General features: G+C 36.1%; 1 protein-coding gene across 1 annotated transcript in view; it reads right to left on the reverse strand.

Moving 5' to 3' along the window:
- Positions 1 to 15885, reverse strand: part of LRP1B (LDL receptor related protein 1B) — a 1945542-nt gene that overhangs the window by 1585812 nt on the left and 343845 nt on the right. The window contains exon 2 of the mRNA XM_077153691.1: positions 6818 to 6940. Within this exon, the coding sequence (XP_077009806.1) occupies positions 6818 to 6940 (123 nt within the window). The remainder of the gene's footprint in view (positions 1 to 6817; positions 6941 to 15885) is intronic.

Genomic DNA, 15885 nt, shown 5'->3' on the forward strand with positions numbered 1-15885 from the left:
AATGAGATGACAACATCTAGGCTTCAGGGCTGCAGTGACATTTAATTCATATTATTCACTTTCTCAATTAGAGTAGCAGTTTTTCATCCATGCATTTTAACTTTAATCAGTCAGTCAACATGATGCTTGCGGAAATGGTGCTTAAAAGCATCACCTGCCCACAAATAATCACTATACGAATTTTTTTGTAATGTTTGAAGCATGATATAGCTAATCTTCAAAAACTGTTAACAACACTTGAATTAGTACTTGCAGTAAACTAGACTGATAACTGGCCACACCCTAAGGAAACAGAACCAATGGCAGTTGATTTGGGGAAAGAATGGGTCAGTGTACCAAGAGGAGGCAATAATATGCGCCATCAAAAGACTGTCAGGGCAGATGAGTTAAAAAAAAAAAGGATTAAAAATAAATAAATAATAGGGGGAACAAATGTTAAAATAAATTGAGTAGATTGAAATACTAGTGAACAATGAAAAGGAGTATCAAGGGGTATAGAAAAAAAACAGGGAGCAAAGCAAAATCTATTGAGAAGATGGAAATACTAGTGGTCAATGAGAGGGAGGGGTAGGAGGCATGGCATATATGAGTTTTTTCTTTTTTCTTTTTATTTCTTTTTCTGGAGTGATGCAAATGTTCTGAAAAATTATCATGATGATGAATATACTACTATGTGATGATACCATGAGCCATTGATTGTACACCATGCATGGCATGTTTGTATGTTAAAAATGTTCATATTATATGTTGTTTTGGTTTGATAATAAAAAATAAATTAAAAAAAAGACTGTCAGAGGTGGCACTTCTTCAGAGTGCTGGGCATCTGGATGCAGGGTGAGGTTTGAGGTGGAGAGGGACAGTTATGAGATCACAGGCACTATTCTGCACACTTTATGTTGAGGTAGTTTGATAGGGGGAATTATGAACCCCAGGAACAAAAAATTAAAAACCTGTTCTTTATCTTAATTCATTCCTGTGGGTGTGAACCCTTTGTAGACAGAACCATATGAAGATGCTTGTTTTTTGAGTTAAGGTGTGGCTCACCTCAATGAGATTGGGCCTTAATCCTATTAGGAAAGAGAAAACCAGGTAGAGGAGAAGCTGGAAGCCATAGGAACCCAGAAGAGAAAGAAGACACTGCCATGTAAAAGAGAAGCCAAGGAACCCAAATATCATCAGCGAGCCAAAGTGCTAATGACCCTGGAAGAAAGCAACTCTTCTAGCCTCTGAAACCATGAGCCAATAAATTCCTGTTGTTAGCTCATCCATTGTACGGTATTGGTCACAAAACCAGGAAACTTAACCAGGCAGATATTATTATTTTCATTGAACAGATAAGATGATTGAAGTACAGGTGCTTAAATTAGCTGCCCAAGAACAAAGATGACTGAGTATGAACTGGGTTTTGGAACCAAGCTGTTGGGATGCTGAAGCCCTGATCAAACACTGTGTGTACCAGCCTCTATGCAGGAGATGGACGAAGAAGGGTAAACATTCACAGTGGCATATGCCACCTGGTGCATTTGCCTACTCAATATCTCCTTTTATTCTTTCCTAGGAGAATCCCAAATTTTATTTTGGGAAGAAAAGGCCCTGTGGAAAATATTCATAACCCCAAACTCCCATGTGATTCAGTTCTGGCCGAGGAGACCTAAACAGAAACCTACTGGGTGTGGTTTCTGGAAAAGCTGCCATTTTCCTGATAAAAAGATAGAACCAGTTGGGCATTTGTCTTCTGCCTTTTTCTTTCCCCTACTTTTTCTCCCCAGAATGAAAATATCCACCTAGAAGGTGGAGTGGGTATATTGTGAGTATAAGACTGACAAGTACATGTTCAAGATGGCAGAGCAGGAGATGGGAGAAGCCTGGTGTCATTCAGAGCTGCCAGATCAATGCTGTACTGCCACATTTTTGAACTTTTTATGTGAGAAAAATAAACACTTATTTGGTTAAGCTACTGTTTTCAAGGTTCCTTTGCATGTGGTCAAATGCAATCCTAATACAGAGGTATTAAAACACAGAAGTAACACAGCAGCTTTTGTAGCACACCCTATTGTTTGGTCAGGCATGCTGTGTCCTTTGCACACTCAGCTCTGTGCTGCACCAGGTACCTGGTGGCAGTACCTTGGCTGAGTCCTAATTCCCCAGCCCGGCAGATATGAGCCAGCTATGACCCTATAACAGGATTTGGTAAACTACACTCCAATCAGGTCTGCAATCTGTTTTTTATACTATAAGGTATGAAAGGCTTTTCCTATTTTTAAAGGTTTGTAAAAATAATAATAATAATAATAAAAAAACCACACAACAGGCAAACAAAATAAAAGAAGAAATGTAACAGAAATCGTATAGATACATATGCCCACAAATTCTAGAATACCTATTATCTTGTCCTTTACAGAAAAAGTTTGCTTACCCCTACAGAAGGACAGGACAGGATAGAGTATAGGTGCAAATGATACCAACAACTATTCAGGTTGCAAATATTACACTTTCTTAAGGTCATTCTTATTCTCCTTTGGTGATCAGTGAGTCATTATATTAAAAATATGAACTGTACTTGAAGAACTCTGAATAATTTCTGAAGGAGGGTGGTCCAAGGCAATGGAGAAGGAGGAGAACTAGCATGGCTAGAACTTTCCTGATTTACTAAGGAAGAACCTAGTTTTAAATATAATAGCATTAGATTCCCAGAAAGTATCATACATGTCAGCTGGAGTGGATTGTTGGAGAGGAAGTATTAAGCATTCAGCAGAAAGTCCTAGAAGGAATTGAACTTGGATACTTCAGAATAAAAGTGCCTTTCAAGAAGACTGCATGCCATAGGTGGTACCAAGCTTTAACTCCACAAAGATTTCTACCATTCATTTCAATTCTCCCCAAACATACTACACTAGATAGACAACAGTAGATTGAAAACTGAGAGGAAAGAGAGATTTGCCTGGCTTTCTAGTCTTACTACCTCATAGGATCAAAAGACAGTGTCATTATTTAGACACTTGAAAATTTATTTCAAATAATGTGCAGAAAAAAAATCTTATTTTCCATATAAGGCTAAAGAATCACTTCTCATATCCAATGGTAGGACATTATTAACTTTCTCCAGTTCATATTTTAGGCAATGTACCACAACATGAAACCATCTTCATGGTATATCAACATCACACATCAGGTTCCACAAAGTATTGCTGTTGTCAGTGAAATCCGAATCCTGCTTCATGGAAATTAAAAAGTACCTCCAGGCATAGGCCTTAACAAACACAGAAGAGGAGGAAAACTTATGTTCATTAACCTCTCAGATCCCCAAACAACTAAAATTTCCAGGATCTTTTTTTTTGCATGGGTAGGCACTGGGAATCAAACCCAGGTCTCTAGCGTGGCAGGTGAGAACTCTGCCTGCTGAGCCGCCATGGCCTGCCCTTTGCTTATTTTTTAAAACATTTCTGTCACCTGTGTTTCACAAGTAAAGCTTTAACATCTCCTCAACAATATCCATTTAAGTGGGAATTTTGACACGTCATAGCATTTAGAATGTCACCATGAAATTCTATGCTAGATTGGTCTTCCTGTCATTTTAAGTGCTAAATGGATTTAGGAAAAAATAAGCATATTGAATCAGATGTTTTCAACTAATATTTTACATACACACCATAATTTGTCTTCCAATCAAAGACGATAACATGCTTTAGTTCATACACTGAGCACAAAATTATCCTCTCCAAGAATCAGTCTTCAAGTTTTTCTATTTCTATTATTTATCTTTCATGTTGAATGTATACATTCATATAATTTTAAAATTATGCAATTATTTTATGTAGATCAGTGATGACTGCCTACAAATATCATAAAACAACACATTACAAAGCACTGTGATTAGGGAAAATGGTAATTATGAACATCTGGATTGAGAAATTTAAATCTGAAAAGTCTGAAATTTTTCATAAAGCCTTTTTCTATGCCCATTCAGATTTCAATTGTTATTGACTGAAACCATTTATCTGGTACAGGATAATTAAATGTAGATCCAAATATGTTTCACAGATTAAATTCCCAGGTAGAAAAATAGTTATTTTTCTGTTCTTGTTAGGTGATTACACACATGTAAGAACAATTTTAGAGTTGTCTTTAAGGATAACGAGCAATTATGATGTTAGAGAATAAAATAAGAATGGCCGAATGAAGAAATATTTTTATTTAAAGCCATAAAATGTTTGTTGGAGAAGAAAATAAATATAAACTTAAAAACTGCCAAAAATATCTTGAGGTGATTGTAATTTCTAATTTAAGGACTCAGTCTGCTAATAATTCCAACCTCCTTGAATTGGAGACCCATCCCTTCTGCTAAACTCAAGGTGGTGTCCACCTTCTGGGGAGGATACTCAAAATATTTAACAACCATTGAAGTGGAAGTGCCAATCACTTGGAGCAGATGAGCAATCAATCAAGGTGGATGCTGGCTGTCAAACATAGGTCGGGTCCACTGGCTGGGAACTGCCACGCATCAGCCATGCTTCCCAGGGGCAGGGAGTGGGCATGGGGTGGACAATCTTTACCGTCTACCCACTTTGGCATTCTGAGAGGTCTCTTTCCTGTCCAAGCTCGAGATATGGTTCCACACAAGCCCTTACACTTTCTCTTGAGCACAAAACCTCTCCAGTTTGATGCCCCAACTGAACTCTCTCTTGAGAGTAGAGAGAATGTCATTGTTTTTTATTTCTATGCCAGCATGAAGGGAACTCCTGCCTGGATACACCAGACACTATTTCTTCTCTGTTGATTTTGCATCATGCAAGGCACCCAGTTCCATAAGTCCCCTTATCCCCAGCCCAGCCTTTACCTTCAGACAGACTCTAAAGATCTATCTCATCTCTTTGTTATTTTTCCCATCATGGATTTGGTATGAGGAACAGGATGGAATTCAAGAATCCACTAACAAAACTCAAGAATTTGACCTTTACCCTGTGATTTTGCCATGACAGCCCTTTCTTCAGGCTAATGAGGAAAGAACTCTGTGTTCACACTTGAAAAGGGAGAGCTAAAACTTAAAAAGAATTAATATACTGAAATATGACCACATTACACGTGTAAATAAATGCATATATGTACATGTACATAGCTATATAATTTTGATTGGAGAATTTATTATTGTTTATTTTCTTTTCACATTACTATAAACATCTGTACCCACAGACACACTATTGAAATTGTTTCCCATTTTAAAACAGTATACAATTCAGTTTTTCGGAATTTAAAGCATGCAATAGAATTTTTTGGTTCGCATATTCGCTGAACTATGCAAACATCACCACAATCTAACCTAAGAACATTTTCAGAGACCCCAAAGAAGCTCCATTCCCATTAGCAATCATTCTTTGTTCTCTCTAACCCCAATACCCCTGTTGCCCCTAGACACCACTAATCTATGTTCTGTCTTTTCATATTTGCCTCTTCTGGACGTTTCATAAGAACGCACTCAGGCACTGCACAGCCTTTGTGACTGGCTTCTTCCCCTTAGCCTAATGTTTTCAAGGTTCATCCATGCTGAGTGTGTATCAGTACTTCATTCCTTTATATTGTCAAATGATATTCCATTTTATGACTATACCACATTTTATCTAACCATTGGAATTTTTTATTATGCATCTTTTGTTGTGTTGTGGTTGAACCTTGCCTATCCTATGGGGAGTCTAGTAAATGTTTTCAGAATTAAATTAGTAAAAATTAGAAATGTAGTAATCAACATTCCCTTTGGGAGAAGTAACTTTGTTCAAAGTAAAGAACCAAGAAGAAATTTATGCAAATATCAAGTTCTCACACCTTGAGGAACTCTATAAAGACCAGCAAACACAAACGAAATTAATCAAGTATTGCCTCTGCTATCTAACAGCACGAGTTTCATCAAAATCTGCATTGATCTTCTCTGAAAGACTTGTAAACAAGGAGATAAAAATGGAAAATGCAACCAATAGTTATCTCATGATATCAGGCAAGAAGGATGATGAATTTATATTTTCAATTGACTCACAGAGTTCTGTCATTGCTTTTAGGATGATATTGATACTTTAGCATACCTTGTTGCACAAGGAGCACTGAGTACTATCAGAAGTGCTAGAAACGTCTAAATTCCTAAATGTAGTAGACTGTTCATGATAGCGGGTATTTTTTTTCTAAGTGTGGCAATTTTAGCTTCGGCCATATTATTATCATTATTGATAAGTGGAGCAGAGTCCTCAGTAGACCTCAGGCAAAAAATAGTGTTACAACTACAGTCAGGTTCATGTATATTGAAGGGTTCTGAATCTGATATTACAAAGGCAAAAGCCTCCAACATATAAGGAGATAGATAAGGTTTCTATCTTTAGGTTCCAAAAAAACATATTCAATCATTTGTATAGCACCCAAATACATTAACAGAGACAATATTGAGAGCTAAAGCTTGATTTCTTTATGTTCCCTCTATCTCTTCCTTCTGTATCAAAATATGTGAGATACATTAGTGGAGACATCTTGTGCTCGTTTAATGCTATCCGCTAAAGGAACATTTTTTCTTGTGTCAATTTTTTTCTAGTATTAACACGATCACATCAAATAAGTAACCTTGCATTTTCTTCCCTTCTTCAGTACATTCAGACTATAGAACTGTATTCCAAGCTCACATTCGTGTCTTTTAAAGGGAACACAAACAAAAGGGTTCAAGTTTCTTAGACTATTTGGGGAAAAAAAAAAATCAAGCAGAGCAGCAGTCATCCGTGAAAACGACTGGCATTTAGTGTCCCGTGTACATAGACCCGAACGGCATGAGAACCTTTCTACTCACAGGTATCTAAAGATTCGTCTGAATCATCAGGGCAGTCTGGGTCCCCATCACACAGCCAGCTCTGGGAGACACAGGTCACGTGATCGTGGCAAAGAAATTCACCAGGATCACACGACTGCTGATCTGAAAATGAAAAATGATTCAAAATAAAATATGAATGATCCGAACACGAACACAAGAGCAGTACAAAGATGATAGGTGAGAGAGCCGTACATAACAGGCAAGCGAACGGGAACACAGTTTCTGTTCAGCAGCAAAGCTAAAACAATTAGTTTTCTGAATTTTAGCCCCTAGGCTCAGGCCTAGAATTTTGATACCCTTGGCTTTGCTGTAGACTCACACAATAGGTTCTGGAAATTCGGTTTGTGTTTATGACTAGGGGCTTTATCATAGCAAATAAAGCACACAGATTTGTCCCAGCAGAAGAGTTTTATATACGTTGATCCAAAGCAGAAGCCCTTGAGCATACAATTTTGGTTCCCTCCTTCAATCCGAGAGAAAGAAAAATCGGTAATAAGGGTTAAATATTTTAATTATTACTCAAACTCTGAGTATTCAATTCTTAATCATCCACTAAGGAGAAACCATATCCTGATACTGGAGTTTCAGGTCTCTGCACCAGTTGGGGACACAATATCATAGTCAATTTTTTTTCTTTGCCCTTCTTCCCCAGCGACTTCCCAGGTGACAGCTTCTGCTTCAGGAAAGCAAAAATGCTAATAAACTTCCATACAGCTTTGCTGTAATTTGGGTTTCCTAAGTGGTCTGTGTTTTAAAAGCCAAGGGTATTGTCCTTTCATCATTTCAGAATATTTGGGACCTGTAACTTTTTTCAAGTCTTACTATACCATTCAGATGTTGTTTTTTTGCAATGTATGTACTTATACCCTGTGCATTTGTTAGATAAAATACTATTTTCATTCTCAAATGACATTACTTCATTTACAATTAAACATGTCTGAAATCAGAAAGTGTCTTATAATCAATGGCCTCTGAACATGAAGGGAATTTAATTTCCTTAATTTTTAATTTTAATTACCCATTTAATTTCATTAATTTTTGTTAGTGTATATATGCAAAAGCAATTCATGATAAAATATATCTGTCACTCACTGCATAGGTGTAAATTTCATATTTTTGATCAGTAACAGGTAAAAATTTTAATTTATAAGAAAGCATTAGGCCAAAGCTTAACTGGCATTTTTCTAGGAATATCCGAAATGATGGTGCGTTTTACATTTAATAATATCTTGGGTTTGATAAAGTATGGCATAAATTCTTTCCTCTCCCTAGCTTGACTTCCCCCCAGCATAACTCTCTATAAATACACATTATATACACATACACAAACACATCTTTTTAATTTAGAGGTATGGGTAAATAATTAACTTTCCATTCTCAAACCATAGATTTAATCAAACTATTATTTAATCTTGCACTATACTTTTTTGTAAATTCACCACCACCACTCATTATCACTACTATCATAATTGTGTGGTGTGTTTGTGTGTATGTATGTGTGTGCGTGCGTGTGTGTGTATAAATATGTATATACATATTTACAACAAGTTGTTTGACCATATACTCTGTATTTGGCTCTGGACTAGATGTCATGAAGTCCTAGATAAAGAAGTCATAGTTTCTGTCTTCAAGTACATGGAAGATAATGAGTAGACAGATTAAAAGAAAGAAAGAGAGAGAGGGAGGGAAGGAGAGGAGAGTAGATGAAGAGGAAAAGGCAAAGATCTATTTGTTTGTACTTGTGCATGTGTGTGTGTGTGTGTGTGTGTGAAACTGCACAACACACACACCATGCACCATGGGAGAGGAGAACAATAATAGTACGGATAATAGAGGAAATAGTAATTAGAATCCATAGTACTTTCTAGCTCAATAGCACTTCCACCTCCCAACACTTAATTTGTTCATTCATTTATTCATTTAACAGATATTATTGAGCTTCTGCTATGTTCTAGCACTGGGAATATAATAATGAAAAAATAAAGCAATAATCCCTGCTATTATAGAGTTCATATTATAGTGGGAGGATTCAAGCAGAGGAGTTAATCTTATAATATTGTTAGAAGGTAAACCCATAGAGAAAATTAAAACAGAGATTAGAATTAAGAGTCAGAGGCTGTGGTGTTGGGGGTATGCAATTTTAAATAGGAGGGTCAGAAACTATGACAAAGAATGTGACATTTGAGTGAAGGTTTGTAGAAGGTAAGAATGTCATACATTTGAATAAAAGGTCACGCGCTAAATGTCATGTACTAAGACCCTGAGGTAGGAGGATGCTCAGAAAATTTAAGGAATATTAAGGAGATCAGTGTTTTTGGAGGAGAAAGAGAGTACGATCTGATGAAGTCAGGGAACATGGAGTTGATGGGAGCAGATAAAAACTTTGAATTTTACTCAAAATCAAGACAGGAAACCAGTGGAAGGTTTGGAGCAAAGTGCCACAATCTAACTTTCTTTTAAGGGTCACTCTGAGTAGATTCCACTGAAGCAAAGGTGGAAGCAGGGAAATCAGCTAAGGATGGAGTGTAGCAAACAGGTCCCCCCACCCCCTTCTTTTTCTTCTTCAGCTGCCTTCTCTGTGGAAAATCCCCAAACCCCCTCTCCTGCCCTCCAGGAATGGATGAAACTGCAGACAAATGAGATAAGACACCTGGGATGGGGACCCTTCCCTAACAGCTCATCTGCTTCTGTAACCTGCCTTGTGCCTTAAACTGACCAATCGTCTTTCCTTTAATATTGCCAGTTGCCATATTAAGCTTACCTTCTCTCCAGCATGTAATACAGTCTATAAAAGCTAAGGTTGCCTTTTGTTTGGGGCTCAGACTTTTGAGGTAACTTGGCTGAGCCCCGTGCGCATGAGCCAATGAATCACTTGCTTCCCAAAACTACGGACCCTCAGTCTCGGCTTGTTCTAATTCCACGGAACGTTCCTGGAGGCCTACAGCCTCATTCCTGGTTTTCACGCTACAGTATGAGGATGGTTGTAGTGTTGGTTGAATGGAGTTTCAACCAAGTATTTGAGGAGCTGACTGCAGCCAAATATTTTGCTTGACCATTTCATTCAATGCCAATCTTAAATTGAGATCTCTAACCCCAAATGTATGCCCTTTTTAACTGTGAGTATAGGGTGGGACATCCATGAGTCAGGAGATTTCCAAGAAGAGATATCCAATAGGCAGTTAAATATTTACATCTGAAATTCAGGTGAAAGATCCAATTGGAAACACAGACTGAGTGGTTAAAAAGACTGAAAAGCTTTAGGAATAGATGCCAATGCAATTCATGGGCGTGTGTGTATAAGAGACAGATGGGAGGTAAGGAGAGAGGGAAGGAGGGAAAGAGACTAGATGAAAGAGGAAAAGGCAAAGATCTATAGTGGCAATGGTTTAGAATAACTTTTGTGGGGAATTGGAAAAGGAATCAAATGGAAACTCAATTGGTAAAGGATTACTTTCTAATAGCAACAAGGATCCAGCTAAAATTGAGAAGTACACATTTGCCTGGCCCAGTGTTTTCTTCATATTATTTTGTTTTAGTGTCCAAATGTTTACCTACATTGAGTACATGATAGGGAACATCCCTCAGGAATAAATGCAAACCATTTACCCTCAACATGGTATTCTCACAGAAACAGATAAACACATAAATCCATCACGATTGAAAAAATAACTTTTTTTTTTCCCCGGGAGTAAAGTAGAGTTAAAGGGATTTTCCTAATGAGCCTTTGTTATCAGCTTGCTAAGTAAGCTCCACCCTTTAAGAGAATTTGCATCACTGCAGTTTTGGTTACATTATCCCTCTAGGAAATGGCAGTTAAGAATAGCTTGCTACAACCCACCTATTTATTTATTTCTCAACAAGATATTCTATTTCAAGGTCAGACTTTAAAAGCCTTGATGATAGGATTCCAGTGAATGAAGTTTCAGTATTTCCAAGTGATTATTTTAAATTATATCCACTGGGTTGAGTTCTTTGAATAAGAAGCTAAATATGTTCTGCACACGCCTGTGTGTTTCCCATTTACCCTATTGAATGCTTCATCCGGCACTTCTGAGACAGTCAAGCTAATCTTATTTTAAATGTTGTTCTATTGTAGAAAATGTCATGCTATATACTGTAATTAAAATAAGAAGCTTATGAGAATATGGGGGCAATTCCAATCACATCTCTAAACAAGAAGATCAAAGCTAGTGCCCTGTGCATCTCTTTATAGTATTAGACTCTTGCAACCAAAAGATATGAGAAGATTAGGACAACTACAGTCAATATAGCTTACTGAGTTTGGATTCTTCCCAGCACGAGAAAACTTTAATATGAAAATCTTTCTATACTTCCATGAAAATATCTATTTACTTATTTTACTATAAATTTATAATAGACTATTGAAATTGGATACAGATGGTTTCAGAAGAAAGACTTTATAAATTGCCAGACTACATAATTTATTCATTTCAATATCACTATGAACTAATTTCTTGATCTTTAAAAAAAAAAAAAAACAGGAACTATCAAAGTCATATACTTTCAGTAATATCCATCAGTAGTGGTATATTGAGTAACCATGTAACATACAGCTCATGAGTAATTAGCCATAGTTAGCTTCTAATAATCTATGCCATTTCTCTTTAAAGTGAACTTGCTAATTAAATATTAATGAATAAGTTGTTTTTCCACAAATTAATTGTCTGCCTTCTGAATGCAGAACAGGTCACTACTGGGAAATTTAAAGAAAAAATAAATGATAAACTCTGGCAGCTAATGACAAACAAAAGGTAAAGGAGTGGCATTACCCATGTAACAGGTAAAATCCCAACAAGCCACACATTGATACTAGCTAAATAAAAGAATAATTAAAACATCCTATGCAAAGTATTAGAGTGGTGCTGTGACTTCTATTATCAGAGCTTATTTGACCTTTGCATTATCTACTATCTATCATTCTGTATCTTGCTTCTAACTTAAATATATGATGATTAATTACACACAATTCATACTTGCTAAAAGGGAAATATGGTTATATTTCCTTTACTGTCTCATGTCATAGGCCATGAATTCATGAATAAGAATAAGTATTATTATAGAGATCTATGGAAAGTATTACTAATTCAACTTCAAATTTTGAAAAATGCTCATGTAAAATTAAAGGACCAATGTCAGATAGCAATTCAGGAAATATCTTGCTTTCCTTTACATTCCTCCACTCCAGAAAATATACACATAAATGAAGAATAAATTCCTCATAAGGTCATTTAAATTGTTTTTCATAATGTGTAATATAGGATTTCTTTTCCAATACTTTCTCCTATTGTCATTTCATCATTCAACATACACTGTTCACTCTCTACCCTGGAACCTTTACATTTTCTTCCTTTGCTTGGTATGCTCTTTCCTCACAACAAAATTATAGTCATTATGTTAAGTCCAATGACATTTCTACTTGCTTTAATGAAAACAACCCCAATGAGCTTCTTCTTCCACCATTCAATGGTTTTATAACAATGGTTTTATAACACTCTACTCAAAATACCAAAAAGGTTCTGTCATACATCACTCTATCACACCCCTGAGTGAGGAGCTCATCGAAGGTGGGGCCCCAATTCAGAACTTCATATTTGCACAAACCAGGTGACTTCAATGTAAAAAAAAAATCAAAATTTCTGAATAATAATTATACATTGATTTTTGGAAAGTAAGAGAAAAGAAAACCAAGGGAAAAACAACAAAGCAATACCACTATTCTGTGCTTTATTACCAGAATGACAAATAGCTTTATTTAGTTAATTGCCAAAATAAAACTAAGTTCTCCCATGGTTAAAATAAAATCCCCTGAATAGTAAAGATTACACCATATAAAATTAAAGCATCCATGGAAACTAAAAATCAAACATGAGAGAAATTCAATGTTATCCTCAAGAGTCTCTTAAAAGCTATGCTGAAAAGTAGACTTTTTCAATAGCTGGTTGTACAATGGTAACTTAGCCAAATATGCCGATGGCAAGTTTTAAAAAATATATATAATTCCTATAGGAATATCATCATTTTGAGAGTATGATAAATAAAACTCACTATTCTAAGTCTGTCTTTAATAGGAATACAAACATATATTTGAAATACAAACATTTTGCGGGGGTGGTGGTGGTGGATGGGGTAAAGGTAGGTCAAAAATTGTCAAATTTTGGCAGTTTCATTTTGACAAGCAAATATATCTTATTCACAAAATGGGTGGTTGATTGATAAATAAACAACCACAAAACACATTAAGATTATAATCCATGGAATCATTTCTCTTTGTTAGACAATCTTGAAAAATTTGCACAGGCTTGAATTAGAAGCTCATTGAGTAATGAAGGGCTTCCAAATTCCAAGGACATAATATGACTTTTAATCAATAATTCCCATAATTTAGAAACTTAATTTCTCTAGCTATAGACATATAACATGCATAGGTGTATACATGTCTTTGTCATTTGAAATTAGCATACAACTCCCCCTAGAGCTCAGTTAACCCAGAAGCTGGAAACATTAAAGAGACATATCAAGTTGAATAAGGCCCGGTAGGAGGCTGGATACTGCCTCTTCTTCCCCAAAGATGCTAAAGTACTAATTCCTGGAAACTGTGAATATGTTACTTTACAAAAAAACAGGAACTTGGAAAATGTTATTAAATTAAAGATTTTGAGATAAGGAGATTATCTGAAAAAGGTCCTTATAAGAAGGAAGTCAGAAAAGAAAGACATATGTGTGATGATGGTGATATGAGGAAGGGGCAGGCAGCCTCTAGAGGCTGGAAAATACAGTGGAATGGATTCTCCCTACAGCTTTCCAAAGTATAAGAGATGTCTGACTTCCAGAACCATAAGATAATAAAATTGTGTTCCTTTAAGACACTAAATTTGCATTAAGTTGTTAAACAGCAATAGGAAACTAACACAGACCCCAAAGTTTCCTATCACAGCCCGGACTCCATATTTGTAAGTCTGATCAAATGAGAAGTAAACAAGCAAGCCACAAGCTATTTTACTTTTCATTTAAAGGCTTCTTTCTCTTAAGTTGCTTTCTATTAGTTGCAACACTATCTCCTTTTAAATTAAATGCCTTTTCTTCTCCTTGAAGTCAAAGGAAAGTCCAAATAAATTTGCACAGGACTAAGGCCCTGCAATAATAATCTGAAGAAAGTGACAGAATTTTATGAAGAATACTATAAATGCTTGAAAAAATGACAGATATATAGGAAGTGTATATGTGTGCACATGCTTTTATGCCTGTGAAATGAGACAGTGCAAAATGTGAAGTCTTTCTATTATGAAAAAATACTAATTAATTGTATATGTTTTTGCTTTCTATTGGCTACTAAATTTTCAATTACTATATGCCTTATTAAGCACCAAGTATTTTTGGAGCCACAAATGACAATTCCTACTTACAAAAACATCTTACATAAAACCAAAACAACATTGAAAATTTGAAGAAAAAGAAATACAATATCCCCAGGAAGAAGCTTTGCTCATTTATCATTTCTATCATAATGAACAAATGAAAACTACCTCTGTAAACATTTTAAATCCAATTTGACATTTAATTTTCAAGGAGAAAGTCATTACTTTTCCTTGATCACTTAAGCCCTGGTAGACTCCTTGTGTTTTTCAGGCAGTGTAAAATTGTAAAGCATTCAGTATAGACCCATTTGGAGCTGCTTCTTTACCAAGAGGGGAAAAAAAGAAAGTAAAAATCCTGTCTTTTATTTAGCAAGAGGCAAAGGCTATATTTTTCATTGAAACCTGGCATTTTCAACATGGTTGACTCGAGTTTTTATCATCATTGGGCATGCTTTGCAATTTTGTACTCTTTTCAGAAATTTTAGTAGAAATGCTCTATTTCCTTTTTACCTATCCTTTCTTAAAAGTCCATTGAAATGAATCGGCAAAGTTATTTCATATACTACATTTTTAAGGAAGGCAAATTGCTTGGCATATTGGCTTCATAAACGTAGAAGAAAAAGCCTAAATTATTGACATTTTCTTGCAAACTCTATCCTCTAAATCCTGTATCATCCTCAACCAGTCTCCCAGGGGGTCCCAAAATTCACATATTTTTTCTCATCTCTATACTTAGTGAGATATGAAACAGATGGTGAGGCTTTGGCTCTTTCAGCAATGATGCAAGATCTCCTATCTTTTATGCTGTGTTTTAACAAGGAAAGTTCTTCAAGGGCTACAGTTTTGCTTATCTAAAGCTTCTATTTTGATTTTACAATGTATTTTCCATCATAACTTTTTCTCCCTTATTTTAAAAGGCTCATTTATGGAAAATGAAATCAACTAAAATTACTCATGCATTCACTACTCACCCACTACTAAGCTAACTAGTCACTGAGAATATTTAGATGGAGACACCTGGATCTCTACCCACAAGTTACTGATGGTTTAGTAGAGGAGTAGACAAAAGTATAAATATTTACAATCATGTGAGGTCAATTCTAATATAGGCACATCTGGAGTATTGAAAAGGTACTGAAAAAGGAACAACTTATGCTGCAGACAGAGCTGGGATTGGAGTTGGAATATGGAGAGAATGAACAGAAGGTATTGTTAGATTCCTACACAGCAGTTATTTCTATCACTTTCGGAAAAGCAAACCTCACAATGTGGAGGCAGGAAAGGCCATATGCTTGCTTTCCCAATTTCTCTTGCAGTAAGGGCATGCGCAGGGGACCCAATACCGACTACGGCAGCTGAGGTATATAGTCTGCTAGGCATCTCCTGGGAAAAGTTTACCTTCCTAACAAGATACATATGACAAGGACCCCTCCTCCAGTGCTTTGGCTTGTGATCACTTGAAGATTGGAGCAGCAGCAACCATCAGGAGAGCATGAGGATAAGCTTGAAGATAAAGGCCAGTGCAATGAGGAGAGGAAAGTGGAAGATACGATTGGACCACCCTAAGATCTCTGCCTAACCCATTCCCCAATTCCTAGACTTTGTGTTATGTTTGCAATGAATAGTCTCATTATTTAGCCACAGTGTGTTGAGTAATTTTATTACTCATCA

The sequence above is a fragment of the Tamandua tetradactyla genome, chromosome 3, assembly GCF_023851605.1.
Source record: "Tamandua tetradactyla isolate mTamTet1 chromosome 3, mTamTet1.pri, whole genome shotgun sequence".
NCBI lineage: Eukaryota > Metazoa > Chordata > Mammalia > Pilosa > Myrmecophagidae > Tamandua > Tamandua tetradactyla.